This window comes from Ananas comosus, linkage group 1, assembly GCF_001540865.1.
Source record: "Ananas comosus cultivar F153 linkage group 1, ASM154086v1, whole genome shotgun sequence".
Lineage (NCBI taxonomy): Eukaryota > Viridiplantae > Streptophyta > Magnoliopsida > Poales > Bromeliaceae > Ananas > Ananas comosus.
In genome coordinates this window covers 207631-222822 of record NC_033621.1, presented here as the reverse complement: position 1 = coordinate 222822, position 15192 = coordinate 207631, and the positions used below count along the sequence as shown (strand labels likewise).

General features: G+C 42.4%; 4 protein-coding genes across 5 annotated transcripts; 2 read left to right on the top strand and 2 right to left on the bottom strand.

Moving 5' to 3' along the window:
- LOC109714391 lies at positions 170-2178 on the bottom strand. The gene is made up of 4 exons (XM_020238997.1): positions 1444-2178; positions 787-939; positions 397-591; positions 170-220 (listed from the first exon to the last, which is right to left on the bottom strand). The coding sequence occupies exons 1-4, from the start codon at positions 2176-2178 to the stop codon at positions 170-172; spliced, it is 1134 nt and encodes a 377-aa protein (XP_020094586.1).
- LOC109721366 (tRNA (guanine-N(7)-)-methyltransferase non-catalytic subunit wdr4) lies at positions 4449-8440 on the top strand. Its single transcript, XM_020248943.1, has 10 exons — positions 4449-4683; positions 5230-5394; positions 5754-5934; positions 6287-6343; positions 6431-6501; positions 7041-7119; positions 7215-7274; positions 7444-7535; positions 7644-7704; positions 7944-8440. The coding sequence occupies exons 1-10, from the start codon at positions 4559-4561 to the stop codon at positions 8337-8339; spliced, it is 1287 nt and encodes a 428-aa protein (XP_020104532.1). The 5' UTR covers positions 4449-4558; the 3' UTR covers positions 8340-8440.
- LOC109717292 (F-box/kelch-repeat protein SKIP30) lies at positions 8763-13182 on the bottom strand. Of its 2 annotated transcripts, XM_020242996.1 has the most exons (3): positions 12945-13182; positions 11797-11812; positions 8763-10124 (listed from the first exon to the last, which is right to left on the bottom strand). In XM_020242996.1, the coding sequence occupies exon 3, from the start codon at positions 10059-10061 to the stop codon at positions 9018-9020; it is 1044 nt and encodes a 347-aa protein (XP_020098585.1). In that variant the 5' UTR covers positions 10062-10124; positions 11797-11812; positions 12945-13182; the 3' UTR covers positions 8763-9017. The 2 variants fall into 2 exon arrangements, with proteins under 2 accessions (XP_020098585.1, XP_020098575.1); XM_020242986.1 differs by lacking the exon at positions 11797-11812 and having other exon boundaries at positions 12945-13181.
- Positions 14186-15171, top strand: LOC109717302 (late embryogenesis abundant protein D-34-like). Its single transcript, XM_020243009.1, has 3 exons — positions 14186-14500; positions 14601-14894; positions 14986-15171. The coding sequence occupies exons 1-3, from the start codon at positions 14186-14188 to the stop codon at positions 15145-15147; spliced, it is 771 nt and encodes a 256-aa protein (XP_020098598.1). The 3' UTR covers positions 15148-15171.

Here is a 15192-nt window from a genome sequence, read left to right as displayed (position 1 = left end):
TGGGGCCTGTTTCAAAGCTTGCTTGGAGTGCCAATCTGCTTCAACTGCGTTTGTACCAAATTACTAAAAAAAGACAGAAAAAAGAAAAGGTTTAAATGGTAGCTTAGAAACTTCAATCTTCTCATTATATGATTTGAACAACAATATCCAGAATTGAATCTTCCTAAGGCTAAACCCCGTCTGTGAGAATTGCAACAGAAACCACGAATAGAGCTGAATCCTGCATACCAAATAATCATATCAAACCAATCAACTTCAGCTCTCAACTATCTCACAAGGTATGAGACATTTTTAAGTTGGGTGAGTATGATGCATATCTTCTCTGTTGTCGTAATGAGAACCCGCAAATTGACGAAGCAGATGTAACCTCCAGGGTCTCCTTCTCAGTTTCATAACCGTCTTCGACAATCTCGATTGCAGGAGCTCCCATAAAGAAGGGATCAATCTCGGGCCGTGAAATAGAGCGCTCCTCTCGTACTCCAACACCCATGTCTCTGGATCTAATTGCACCGCCGCGGAGCTCCACTTTTGGTATGTCCACGAGCTGCTGTTGCTTGCTCTGAGAGTAGACATCAGCTTCCCGTCGGACCACTGGGGATTTCAATGCCAGCAAATATCATCAGTTAGAAGACATTCTAGTTGAGCTCATCGTATTCATTCAAATATCGCCCCCACAGCTTCTTGCTGCAGCAAAAGCTCCAGTTCGCTCGAAGTTTGGTTTTCAGAAGCTTACGCTTCAAGAGTTATTAAAATCAGTCCTATAGATAGATAGTAGGTTCTTCTTACCTCTGTGATTCGACCAGAGAGAAGGGTTAGGGATCGACGAGAGAATGTTGTCGGGAGGAGGCCGGATGTCCGGAGGGGACTTCCCCAGATGCTCACTTCCTCTGCTGCAGATTTGTATATAACACACCTCCAGTGGAAGAAAAGGTGACCCTCCTGCTGTTTAAATTTAGTTAGTAGACATCAATTGTAATCTCATTCAACTTTGAAGGAAATGGCTTGTCCAGAATATGCATATTGGATGACCCACAAATAGTTGAGAACAAATGCTTTGTTTGTTGAAATGGTAAAATGGTTCAGAAACTAAAGGCATTGTTGTTGATCAAATAATCACTTTGCTGTGGCTATTGAATGAGGGAGATAAAACTTTGTTGTTCTTTGCGGTGTTGCAAACTATTAGCTGTTCAACAAGAAAGACTACTAGGAAATGAAAGATTTTTTCTTTTTTTCTCGACAGTGTAATGTGTGGACCTATAATTCATCTGCCATCACAAACTAATAAATATTTCACGAAGAATCATCAAATTCTCCGCAGCTTCTGCTTTGATCGGCAATTTAGACTTCAAATTTAATCAATTTGATGATATTCTCATGAATTATTCTGATTTTGCTTCTGGTAAATGTATTTAGTGCTAATAATTTGAAGGAAAGAAGGTGTACCTGCTTCAATTCCCAAACCGAATCCTCGGATCCGCAATTTGAAAGACCCCCACCAACAACCCCATCAATCTTCTGCTGCAGAATCCGCAATCTCCCCTTCAAATCGGTCCCATAAACCCGCGACTCCTCCCCGAATTGCCGCACTACATCCGCTGTCAACTTCGGTCCAAAACCCCTCAACACCGCCGCCGACAACCCCGAATCCACTGCCCAAAGCAACAACCATCCAGCCAAAAGGCTCAGCATCTTACACCCGACACCCCGGCGTCTCTCCTTTCTCACCGCCGCCTTCTCCGGCGGCCTCGATTTTGCCGTGGATCGGGCAGGGGGGGTGAATTGGACGGGCGGTGTTAAGGGGATCGTGACGGAGGAGCCGAATTCGGGCGTGGCGGGTGGCGATTTGGGTTCGGGTAAGAGCAACGATCTCTTTGCCGGGGTTTTTGTGGAGGAGAGCTTGGTGAGGAAATGGGGGGAGATGAGGGCTGTGTTCCGGACGAGGTCGCGGGTGGCGTCGATGCTCGCGAGGCAGATGTCGCAGTTGCAGTTGGCGTCTTTGCGGCACCCCGGAAAGTAACAGCTGTCGGCTGAGCTACGGCCATCCGATCCGCTCCAGGTGGCGGTGGACGGTGTTCTCGATGACGAAAAGGTCGACGGGGTCGGCGTGAGGGTGATGGTCTTCGTCGCCGAGTTCTCGAGGCGTCTTCCCTCTCTGGGCTTCTTCTCCCTCTCCTCCATTCTTTCTCTTTCTCTCTCTCTCTCTCTCTCTCTTGCTTCTTTCTTTTATCCGGAAAGAGGAGGCGAGGAAGGAGAGGGGAAAAGGTTTAAAATTTGAATTGTCCAACGGTCATCAAACGGTAAAAGCATGTGGCGTGGCTACGGGCCACAATTATTGAGGAGCTATGCCCTGCACGTTGTCCACCATGTCATCCGTGGACCGCTGCCCCACTGATCGCCTTCTTTTAATTGAAAGTTGCAACCGTTTGTTTGGATGGAGATGGATTAAGCGGTTCAGTGATGACGTTGCGGACTTGGTCCACAACATAGCTGTTCCATATGGAGGGGAACAGTTCAAATATGTGAGGAGAAATTTTTACCTGAACCTAGTCCACCGCACCGGTCCATTCAGGACCAAATATAAGTGGATGATGTGGTGCCTCTATGTGTGTTAGACTCCTATTCGCCCGGTCCATGGACGATGTGGTGCGTCTATGTGTTACGCACAGCGGTCACTGGAAAATGATTTGATGGTTAGAATTCAAAATCTCGAATTCAAAATCACATCGACTCATATTTTCAGCTAAATTTATTTATAAAAAAAAAATACTATTCTACCATTCATTTTTAAAAAATAATAAATTAAAATACTACGAACCAACGTGCTAGCAAGTTTACATATTGTTCGAGCCATATAGATCAAAATGTTCCTTAGCCTCTTGTGAGCTGTTTTTAAGCTGGGTTACTACTAAACATTTCTAATTATTGTATATATCTGAAGTTGTCTCAACGTGTATATATGGGATTACTGGACCGCACGTCGTATCAAAGATTCAAAGTGCGAAACTAACCATATAGGGGCCAAAATCCTAACCTTCAAAAGGAAACAGGACAGTGTGTGTATATCTTAACACATCACATCCAAACAAATAGTTTGTTAACCATTTATATCGTAATGCCAGTTGCTAGGAATTTGAGTCAGCCACAAAGCAAGCTCAACATAGAATCATCAATTTACACATTGTGGCCGTTTTAGTTTATTTGTACCTGCAATACGAATCGCCATGCCTGTATATATGTCCTAGATAGACAGCAATGCAAGAGTAAGCGCACGATCAGTAGTTTAGTAGGAAGTCGAAACTAACAAATGAGCTCCGAAAGCGGAAGTTTCAGTAAGAGGGTTCTACTATTTTGGTTGCAATATTAGCTTGACAAGCTGTTGGACATTCAATCCTAACCATACAAAATTTATTTAAAAGAAGGAATAAAAACACATTCAATCCTAACCTTTTCCTACATAGTTTGCGCCATCTTCCTTGTAAACTTGAGGCCTTCGATCTCCCAAACTTCATTAAGATCAATTCCTCTGTACAAAACAGTAACTAAAACAAGAAGATAATAGTAACTAGAAAAGAAAGAAAGAAAGAAAGAAAGAAAGAAAGCTACAAGGATCTCTCCTATAACTAAAAGAAGCTGAGATCAGTGCACCATGCATGCATGGAGGTCATGATTATCAAAAAACGAGAATTCGAAACCGAGGAATCGTCCCCGACCTGTGTCGTGGTCCCTGACCGCCTGAACCTCTTCGGAGACGAACTCGACAAATTCCCCGGACCTCCTCCTCAGCATTTGCCTCATCCCTTCGGCCACCCGTACAGCACAGCCGGGTTCAGCTTAAGCTTCCTGCGGGAGCACTTATGGGCCTTCACGGCTTCCTCCACTGCTGCTCCTTCAATAATCCCCTGCTTCTTTCTCCTTCCCCGCCTCATATTTAACGGCTTCTGAACACAGCTAGCCCACAGAGCCATTTGTGCCGCAGAATTCGATCAGCCTTCACTCTGCTTATGTATTCCTGAGTGCACTCCTTGCTGATACAATCTCCATGATATCATGTAAAGGGAGAGATAAATATGGATTAATTGGTGTTGAAGTTGAAGAAGCGGGATTTTCTAAGGGTGCATGGTGAATTATGTCGAGATGTATCAATTTTAGTTCATTTTGCAGTATTATATATATATATATATATATATATATATATATATATGCATTAAACTGCATCAAAATTAGCGATAGAGACATTGATTGAAACAATTAAATGTGCTAAGTTGCACGTGCTGAACTTTGCCAATGAACCACGTTCTACGTTTTACCACCCACCACGAAAACGAAAAAAAATTGGGCCTGGGCCTCATGGGCCTCACTTGGAGCCATGGCCCATTCCAAGTTGAGCGGGTTGAGTCGTTCGAAGTTCGAAGTTCGAACTCGGTTTTTTAACATAAACCCTAAAATTTGTGTCCGCGCCCACCTCTTCTCCTCCCTGGCTCCTCCGGGAGTACATCAAAACCCTAGCTTCGATCCTGATTGTTGAGATTCCTCTAGGGTTTGGAACCCGAAATTGGTGATGGAAGAGGACGAAGGAGAGACCGTTTCTGTTTCGGAGGTCGCCCCAGCTTTGATCGCCGTACATCCTCTCGAGAATTCCGTTGCTGTCGCCGTGGGATCCGAGCTTCGTGTCTTTGATCTAAAGTAGGGTTTTTGAGCGCAAATCCTTATCTAATTAGAACGTTGTTTTGGATTCCATGAGAAAAGGCGATATCTTGCTTGCAAAATTATGTGTTTTTCGATCGTATATACCAATTCAAGTCTTAGTCTTGAGAATCAGCAGATGGAATTGCACCTATTATTCATACTTATAGCAAGTTTTTGGAATCATAATTTCGAAGTAAAGGAGTATAAACATTGGGTTTTTTTTTTTTTTTTGTCCTTTTTCGTAAATGTTGCTCGTTTGTAGAAATATTAAACATGTATGGAGCTAGGAGGTTGACCTTTTCAATTGATCGAATCACTATAAACCTCAGTTTTTATTGACTTCCCTTTTCCATTATTAATTAAGCTCAGGTTTGAAGTATACAGTGTTTCGGAATCCTAACAAAATAGGATATTAGGAGTGAACTGTTAACGTTTTGTCAAACTTATGTACAAATCACTATATTACTAGGAGATTATCTTTTGGCTTTGTATTGTTTTTTTTTCAATTATTATTATTATTATCATCTTTCCATGTCAACCCAGAGGGGATTGCCCTGTTTCTATGTTGGCTGATTCTGGTGGGCCTTCTCATTCGGACACTATAAGAGATATAACATTTTGTCCAAATGGTAGCCTCTTTGCATCTGCCGGTGATGACAAGCTTGTTAAGATATGGAGGACTGATACTTGGAGTTGTGTTCGGACTGTGTAAGTATAACTATTTTCTCCATCCCTTCTACTAAAGCAGTAAATTCAACTATGTTTTTCTACATATGGCATCAATTATTTTTCTTTCTCAGATAAGTTTCCAGTTTTGTCTGAATTGCATGTTTTGGTGTTGATCTTGTAATATCAATGCTCTATCTTAGTTTACTAGGTCCACTGTAGTATCTTTATAGGACTTGTTATCCATTCCTCTCTCTCTACAAGCGGATCCATTGAGACATGAGTGGAGAGAGAGCTCCTAAATAGTTTCCTTGTTCTCATTTGCTACATCACTTTCTGTTAACCGTGCTTTCTGAAAAGATGACAGAATTATATCGTTTGCTGCAATTGCATTTCTGCAGGTTTACCGAAAAACGGGTCAGTGCAGTTGCTATAAGTTGTGATGGCCTATATGTAACTTTTGCTGACAAATTTGGACTTGTTTGGTTAGTGAGTTTGGGTGAAGATGTTGAGGGGCATGCATTAGTTGATAACAAACCGGTGCCAATTCTAGGCCACTATTGTAGTATTATTACTAGCATGGTGCGTATTTCAAGTATTATATTATGTCTGTTATTCTTCTCAATTCTATTATATTTTTATTCCTCTGCATTAATTCTTTGTAGAGTAATTGCAATCGAATGAAGTTTGAAAACAAAGTCACTGATATTGAATTAAATTCAGCCATAGTTAAGATTTGATCTTGAGTTTGGCTCGATCTATTTTAGTCTTTCTGGATGATTAAGAATAATTGAGATGCAAAATAGTAAATGATTATTGATGATAATTGGATGCTAGACTTTGTTTTGTTTCCTATTTTGGGCCCGCCAGATATTTTTCTTTCTTTTGCAACTTGTACTCATTTTTAACTGTATTTCTCATATTGGCCATGCAGAAATTCTCACCTGATGGACGATTCATTGCCACTGCTGATCGGGACTTCAAAATTCGTGTATTCATCTCCCTAGGCTATTTGATATATCTTTAGTATTGTAGATAGTGTTTGTTTGCTAACTGCTAGCTTTTACCTATTCTTTAGATCACTTTGTTCCCAAAAAGACCATTAAAGGGAGCACACGAAATACAAAGTTTCTGCCTTGGCCATACAGAGTATGTTTCTATCCTGTCTCTCTCTTTTTTCTGTAGGTTGCTTAGGTGAATATATCAGAAGTTTCTATCAATGTGTAGATCATTTAGACATGAAAAATCCATTATAATTTTTTTAAAAAAAGTGAAAAGCTTGTAACCAATTTCGTTTTGTTCTTGTTAGCTTTGATTTAAATGAATTGCCCAATGTGTACTCTATTGCCCAAAATACATTTTTGCCTGTAAAATCTCGATAATCTGTCATTCAACTTTCAAGAGTTGGCTTTTCATTCTCTTCTACAAACGTGTTATATTTGATGTGAAGGAATACATTTAGGTAATCATATGGTCACACCTGTCTGGTTGTTTGGACTCCCATTTATCTCCTATTTCTGCTGCTTAGGTTTCTAAGTTGCACTTGTTGAATGTATATGACGACATAGATTGGTCCAGTCAAATGCCTTTTTCCTTTGATCTGCAATATGTATTATATTATTTGTTGGTGAGTTTCGAATAATAAGCTTTAAAAGTAGCTTTTTTCTACTAATACATTTAATTTGCAGTTATGTATCTTGCCTTGCTTTTGCTTATCCTTCAGACCAGATTCAAGGGTTCCTTTTATCAGGGAGTGGTGATTCAACTGTAAGTGAGCATAGTACTCATGTAAAATTAACACAATTTATCTACATGTTTTAGCAAGAATTATAATCTGACGCTTCTTTGTATTATTCTTGTAGGTTCGCTTGTGGAATTTTATTGATGGTATCCTTCTTGATACTTGCGAAATTGGAGCTAAGGTAAGTAAAGGTCGACTCTTGAGTGTCATTAGGATGGAAAATATTACTTGCATTGTTTCGGAGAAGAGAGAAAACAATAAGAAATGGATGAGCAGGTTTTAGGTTTCAATAGCAGCAAGTACAAGTTAATGATATTCTCCCTTTGAGCCATCTGGTTTTCTTTTTGAAGGCAGGATTGATTAAATCTGAGGAGAGTAAGCCAGCCGTGACTGATATATGCACATCTCAGGATGGTTCATTAATTGCTGTTACTACTCAAAGGCAAGTTCAATTTGTGAGATATGTAAAATGTCTCCTTATGCTGCTTACGCTGACAACTTATCAAAGCTGACATTTTACTTTAAATGGTTTCCAAATTTGTTAATACAGCTTAAATGGAGTAATTCTTTTGAACTGTGACTTCTCGGCTAAGTCCCTATCTGTTGCCCAGGTGAGCTCCTAGCGCAAGCTAAGTAGTTATCTGGAAATTCACTAGAGCCTATTGATACTACACGTTGGAAAAGAGAACTCAGATGCCTTTTAGTTTTCGTTTATCTTTTTCCTGAGCCATGTTTCTCCAAGTTTTCTGTGCGTGGTATAGTAAAAGCAGATTGCTTCTTGTCAATTGACTAACTTCTTTGTGATATTTGGAAAGGGGCACTAATTGTAGTTAGCTTTTGCACTTGACAGGTTATTACAATGGAAAAGAGTTATATTCCTACAAGCTTGGCCCTAAGTTCATCGACGGAATGCTTGTGGACCGTGATGGGTGCATCAAAGCAGCCTTCTTCAGGCAATGCCCAGTTGTTGACTTGTCTTAGGATAATGTCTGGATTCGGAAAAGACTCTTCGGATGCCCACCCTCATGATCCTGTGGTTTTGCAAGACAATGAAGTACCAGGTGGAGAAAAGCTTCTCTTGAAGTTGCAGGGGAGTCTAGATGTTGCAGAGAAGGAAGAAGTGCTAAGAGCAGCAGCGGCGGCACTGAGAGTTTCGATGCATAACATGTTGATTAAAAAGCAGTACTCAGTCGAGAAAAGAGAGGCGCGGAAAAGTAGTAGGAATGATAAGAAGCTCAAGAAGTAATCTCATGGTCGGGTACCAAATGTAACGATTCTTGCAAGCTCCGTATCTTTAAGAAAAATCATGGGAATCCGGTCAATTAATTAATTAATTATTTTTCCTCACGGTGATGCTGTTCCTTCTCGAATCACGTTCAATTCAATTCAATTCCTTCTACACAAGCAGCTACATTAAAGCCGAGTGACAAACGATTCGAACATGTGCTGGCACCCGAAAGAAAAGAAAGGAAAGGGGTCGCAGATCAGAACTGTTTACCGGAGGTCACGTTATGGATAATGCTGAATAAACTCCATAAATATTTTTTTTCTCAAAAAAAAACTCCATAAATATTTTGTTAAAATAATTCAACTATGTGATTTCAGAGCCCACGAGTATCCAGCAACAATGACAGGGTCGCAATTAAGAGTTTAAGACACACAAAAATCTAAAACCCATAGCCTGCAAAACTCGGACATGGAAGCCAAAGAGAGATAAAATCCAAGCCGTTTTCACCACCACTACCAGCATAATACGTGAAAAAGCTTTTATCATCACTACAGTATGAAAAACAAAAGGGTCATTCACGGGTGGTGGTAAAATCATATTAAGTAAATAAAAGCTCCGCTGTATTCCCAAATCACAGAGAAAACAGAATCAACCATCATTGGAAAAGCACTTGAACAACACAAGAACAGAAGCCATCTAAACCCTTAACAAAGCACACCCGAGAATACTCCCACGGCACTGGGTCATGGGCGATCCCTGGCGCCACGTCGGCCTCTCACTTGTCACGTTCAGAATATCGACATCAGAAAGCTGCTTAATACACTGGTTTCTAGGCCCCGGTCCTATCACTCCTCCGACCAGATATATATCGTCCCCAACACCAATCGTCCCAAATGCTATCCGACTCTGGAACTCTGACACAGACGACACCACCCTGTCCGGCATGTTCTCTGCTCGCTGCTTCGATATACACCCATTGCTCAGCACATAAAGCTCCCCTCTGACCATTGCCATGGGGCCCTGCAGCCACCCATAGTCCTCGACCGCCCACCACTTTCCCCCTTCCTCCAATATCTGCACCGTCGACAGACCCTTGTGTACGACATGCACTTTCCCCTTGACAACCACCCCGGAGCACGCAGAGCTGTGGGTTTGCTTCAAATCCGGAAGGGGTTCCCAGATGTCAGTTTCAGGGTCATACATCTCAGCCTTTGAGATGGACTCTCGGCAGTTGGTGAACCCCCCAGCAACGATGATTTTCCCGTCCAGGGCACAGCATGCGAACATCGCACGGCGAACAAGCATCGGGGCCCGCCTGGCCCACTCATGGCGAAGAGGGTCATATGACCAGACCTCGTTGCTTGCAAAGATGCCGTCGTGGTCACCAGTCAACGGGTCCACCCGGTCGCTACCTCCACCAATCACAAAGAGCTTCCCTGAAACAGAGGCAACACCAAAGCGGGCAAGGTGGCGTATTTGGGATGGCATGAGGGGCAGGGTTATCCAGCGGTCTCTGAGAGGGTCGTACAGCTGCCAAGTGTTTTCAGGATCAAAGGCTAGAGCACAGAGCAGCTCTTCCGAACAGCCAATCTCAGCCCGGGCTTTGTAGAATTCAGGGCCGAGAAGAGCAGCTCGCCACGAGCGAGAGACTAGGTGCAAATTTGAGTGGTAGAAGAAGGGCACACGCGCAAGGCACCGGATCGCAACTTCGTTGGGGAGACCGTCAATCAGTCGAGACATGATGCCCTATTCATTTAGATAATTCCTCCTATCAAACTGAAACAGCAAAACTAAAGTGGCAACCTGAAAAATTATAGAATTGTCAAATGCTCATTGACAAAAAGAGTAGTTTCATCGTAAAGCAAAATTAGATATCATTTTCAAAGTATGAAGAAAGATAATACAAGGAAAGAGGATAAGAGAGGATGTAATAATCAGTAACTAAATTGCAGGTGAAGCACCGACCGGAACCTACTTCCACTGAGAAGAGGCTGTTCTCTAGAAAAACTAAAATGAGTTGTCTGGTCTATTCTACAAGGTACAAAATACGGTTGGTGAGAAGGTATTAAGACCACAATATCATTCGTCAAGGACTTCCTAGCAGTTTGCAAGCATCTATATGATATCTAAGATTTACAAGACTTGAAGAGTATGACAACTTAGCAACTACGGAGCAAATTAATATGGAGATCAAAGAGCTTTCTGTTCGAGTTCAAGCAAAAGCAGGGGGAAAAGGCAAGCAACTTTCAAATGGTCTGCTAACAATAAGTCTTTGAAAAGCAGTTGAAGGATTAAGTGCGAACGCACTTTGCTTTGAATCACGCAGTTAGGACCAATCCTCAAAGAGTAAGGGGATGGAAAATGAAGGACCAGTCATTCACGCATTCAATGAAGTTCTAAAATGAAATAAGCTAACAGGTCACCTAGCATATAGATTCAAGAACAGCACACAAGTGGTCCAGCATTACTTTTATCAGATCAATTTATTTGCATCAAAGTTTCAGACAGCATACTCAAATACGTCATGAGTTCAAAATAAACACAGCAATCAGCAAAAAAAGAGAGCAAAAGAGCATAGACCCAAAATCTATATGACAAATAAGTACAGACTGTACAACCTTTTATAGGGGGAAAAAAATGCAAGCTATATCTTCAAGCAAGGTACGGCAACAAAAATATCAATCACTTAGGGATGTTAGGTGTAAAATAGCTACCTAACTACAATAAATTATAGAGGGATATGTGCTTACCTAAAAATATGTACTTACCTGACTATAATAAATTACAAAACAACTTATTACTTTTCCAATGGTTGGACAGGTAATAACTTTCTGTCCTGCTAACTAGCTCAATCCACCAAACACGTTCCTCATTTGTTAATTCAGTTTTCTTTTATATCTTCACCCAAAAAAAAAAGGCCAGATCTCTCCAGATTACCATTAGAAACCTCTAACCATGCATGCTCACCTGCCTCTCACTTCTTTTCACACTCTTTTGATTGCCTCCCACTCAAAAATCGATAGGTCATACATGCCTACATAAGATAACAAACATCTGTACATAGAAACATAGATATACACATATATACGTACATGCATTATAAAAACTTGTGTATATATGTATATCTATCTTTTGAAAGATGATATTATCTACGATATCTTTCAAGCCATACAGAACCAATGTGCATCCAGATTATACGGTATAGTATTAAGATTGGTCATCCAATCCATTAAGCAGGAGGAAAGCTCACACAAACATTGTTTTTCCTGAAAATTTATCACATAAAATCAAAATCAAATAACAAAATTGAAGAATAGAAAGATATCGTAGATTGATAAACTGCATTTCCTCAGTTGTTCAGTTTCTCAAGAAGCTGGCTATAGTTTTCAAGCCATACAGAACCAATGTGCATCCAGATTATACGGTATAGTATTAAGATTGGTCATCCAATCCATTAAGCAGGAGGAAAGCTCACACAAACATTGTTTTTCCTGAAAATTTATCACATAAAATCAAAATCAAATAACAAAATTGAAGAATAGAAAGAAAAAAAAAATTGATAAACTGCATTTCCTCAGTTGTTCAGTTTCTCAAGAAGCTGGCTATAGTTATCAAGTGCTTTAAACACTTTACACTAAGAACCTTCTTCTAACTCCCCTACTGCAAGAGACATTTCAAGCAAGCAAGATAAAATATTAACTGTTTGATTCATTTTGACATAGTGAATAAAGAGAGAATTCTCATGCATATAATTAACCATCAAAAGATGGCCCTATTATTAATCAACATTATAGCGGAACATCAACCAAGTAATAATAATTTAAATAACACCTACTGATAGCATCAATTCAGCAGCAATTAACAATTGTGTTCTATCTGAGGAAACAAAGAAGAAAGCATGAGCTTCAAGCATAACAAATAGATTGAACTTTCACAAGTTTCGAAGACCTCAAATGCATGCATACGATCAGAATAAGCGGGAGCAAAAAGCATCGAATCAGAGAGAGAAGAAGATGATCCATGAATCTGAAACATGAAAGATTTTGTTACCCCCTTTCACTCCATCTCTGCCATGGTTATATAATTTTTTACTTTAACAAATTATGTAATGTATGCTTATCAACTCCAAATCATTAGACAAAGTGGGAAAACAAGATGATCCATACAAGACCCCACAACACTAAAACAATCTTCATATTATTATTATTATTATTGTAATCCGAAAACAACAACACACACACACGCCCCGAAAGATCATGGATTTATAACTGTTCCACATACTCTGATCAAAGGCCTATATAAATTTACTACATCAGGACCAAAACTTTGCCTCATCGAAAGACAATTCACAGCAGCAAACAAACACCCAATCCATGTTAAGAGCAAACTATTATATATTATTCCTAAACAACCCTCGCAGTCGCAGCCCCGAGAAACCAAAAAAACCCTTGTAGAATTTAGGGCGAAACCCACTCCTAATCCACGATCATACCTAATGCCTATGCATCAAATTTAATATATCCTAATCAAAATCTACCACATACTTCGCAGAAACCACATCAAAGTAACGCGATATACTGATGAAGAGATCAAAAATACGCGCTTGGAAGAGATTAACTCTACCTCGGATGGGGAGTGGAGATTCGCGCGGCCAAAGCCCAAAAGTGCGTAGACTCGGTTCTCTATTGGAGGGAAGGGGGGTTGAGAGAGAGACAGACAGAGAGAGAGAGATTGGGGATGGTGGGGGTTTTTGGAGGTCGGAGATGGATATTATGCGCATATGCGTTTTGGATGTGTTGGTGGTGGTAAAAAGGGGAACGAGGTTTCGTCGCCCTTTGGGTTTCTGTTTTCTTCGGGGGACAAGGACGCGGAGTAATGAGTAATAATGAATGAGGAGGAGGTGAGAGAGGTCAAATGCACGCCGTTGCCTGCGCGGAATTGACGGTCCTGATCGCACGCCCTTCTGTTGAGTGTTGGCGTGGGATGGTAAATTGTGTGGGTTGCGTGATAAAGGGGGGATTATTAATTTATTATTATTAGTGTTTGGTTTCGGGGGGGTGATTTTTGGGCCGATCAAGCATGTGGCCCAACTACTACGTCCGTGCCCCGCCTAGGACTGGCCCAACATAATCTTGGGCTGAATCTGTAATATTTGAAACACGCGCGCTGAATCGAAACCTGCCCAGTTTGAATGACATTTCTTTAATTAATTCATTTTGAACATAATTCTAGTCCCAAATTCTCTTATGAACTAATAATCCCTTAGTTTTCGTTAATTAATGATCCTGTAAACACGACTTAATTATTTGAACACTTGGATTCGCCCAAAGAATGGTAGAGATTAATTAAGGTGTAAGGTCCAGAGAGCACGAGCTATAGAGAGATGCACCGGGCGTCACGTTCGTGCAATTTCTTGTGTGCTGACCCATGAATATGATCTGGCCACCATGCCCATAACCTGACAAGTGACAACCATCTCGGTTGGCTCGTCTGTTGTCGGTCGTTCAGTTCTCTACTGAAGTCTAAACTCCTACTACACCGTCTTGATCGACGATCGATGCTCGCCACGACTAGTGCTGCCGCTTCCCCCCCTTCCACCGACTAAAACCGCACACTTTAATTTCTCCACGCGTCCACACTCCACACTGCCACTTCCTACGTATACGCGTGTCCTACTCTCGCAGATTTTGTCTCCTTCTCCTAGCTTACTCCTCTCCCTACCTATTTATCCCCTCTCCAAATCCGCTCCTTGTCCGTTCTCATCACGCGATTCTCACCGCAACGCAACTCAACGCGCGCATACGTTAATTCTACTGCGCTGTTATATATCCAAGTTAATTCCACAAGGTAACTCTACTCCGATCATGAGCCAGCAACAGCCGAGGAGAGAGGACCGGGGCGTCGAATACGGGGACGTGTTCCCCGTGGCCGGCGGCCTCGCCGGGCAGGCGGTAGCCCCGCGGGACGCCGCCATGATGCAGTCGGCCGAGAACGTGGCGCTCGGCCAGACCCAGCCCCGCGGCCCCGCCGCCGCCATGCAGTCCGCCGCTGCCGTCAACGAGCGCACCGGCATCGTCGCCCACGACGAGGTCAGCGAGATCCCTCGCGACCAGGGCGTCACTGTCACTGAGACCCGCGTCTCCGGCGCCCGCATCGTTACCGAGTTCGTCGCCGGACAGGTAACATCTTACTAGAACACAATATTATTAAATAACTTATTCTAAAATTCAAACAGGGTAATTGTAATTGTTATTATTACTATTATTATCATCATCGTAGGCGGTGGGACAGTATGTGGTGGGCGATGCTGATGTAGTAGTAGGAGGCGGAGGAGACGACTGGGACGCAGAGAAGATAACGATAGGGGAGGCGCTGGCGGCGACGGCGAGGACGGTGGGCGACCAGCCGGTGGAGAAGAGCGACGCAGCGGCAATCCAGGCCGCCGAAGCCAGGGCTACAGGGCTGAACGTCACGTTTCCCGCGGGTGTTGCTGCAGAGGCGCAGGCCGCAGCCGACGCCAACGTCTGGGCAGACAACGACGCGACCAAACTCTCAATTGGCGACGTCCTCTCGGTACGTACGTAATTAAGCTTTTGTGTGCATGGGTATGCGCGTTACCTCTCTTCTCCGGTCGATATTAATTGATGTGTGAATTGCAATGAAGGATGCGGCGGATAAGATGCCGGCGGACAAGCCCGTGGAGCGGGACGACGCTGCGAGGGTGGCGGATGCGGAGACGCGTAACAGGCCAAATGCAACAGCGAGGCCCGGAGGAGTGGCCGCGTCGATGGCGGCTGCAGCCCGGCTCAATCGAGATGCCGCTTGAAGCTAGTACTGCAGCATGCAACTCGAGGATACTGTAGCTATATAT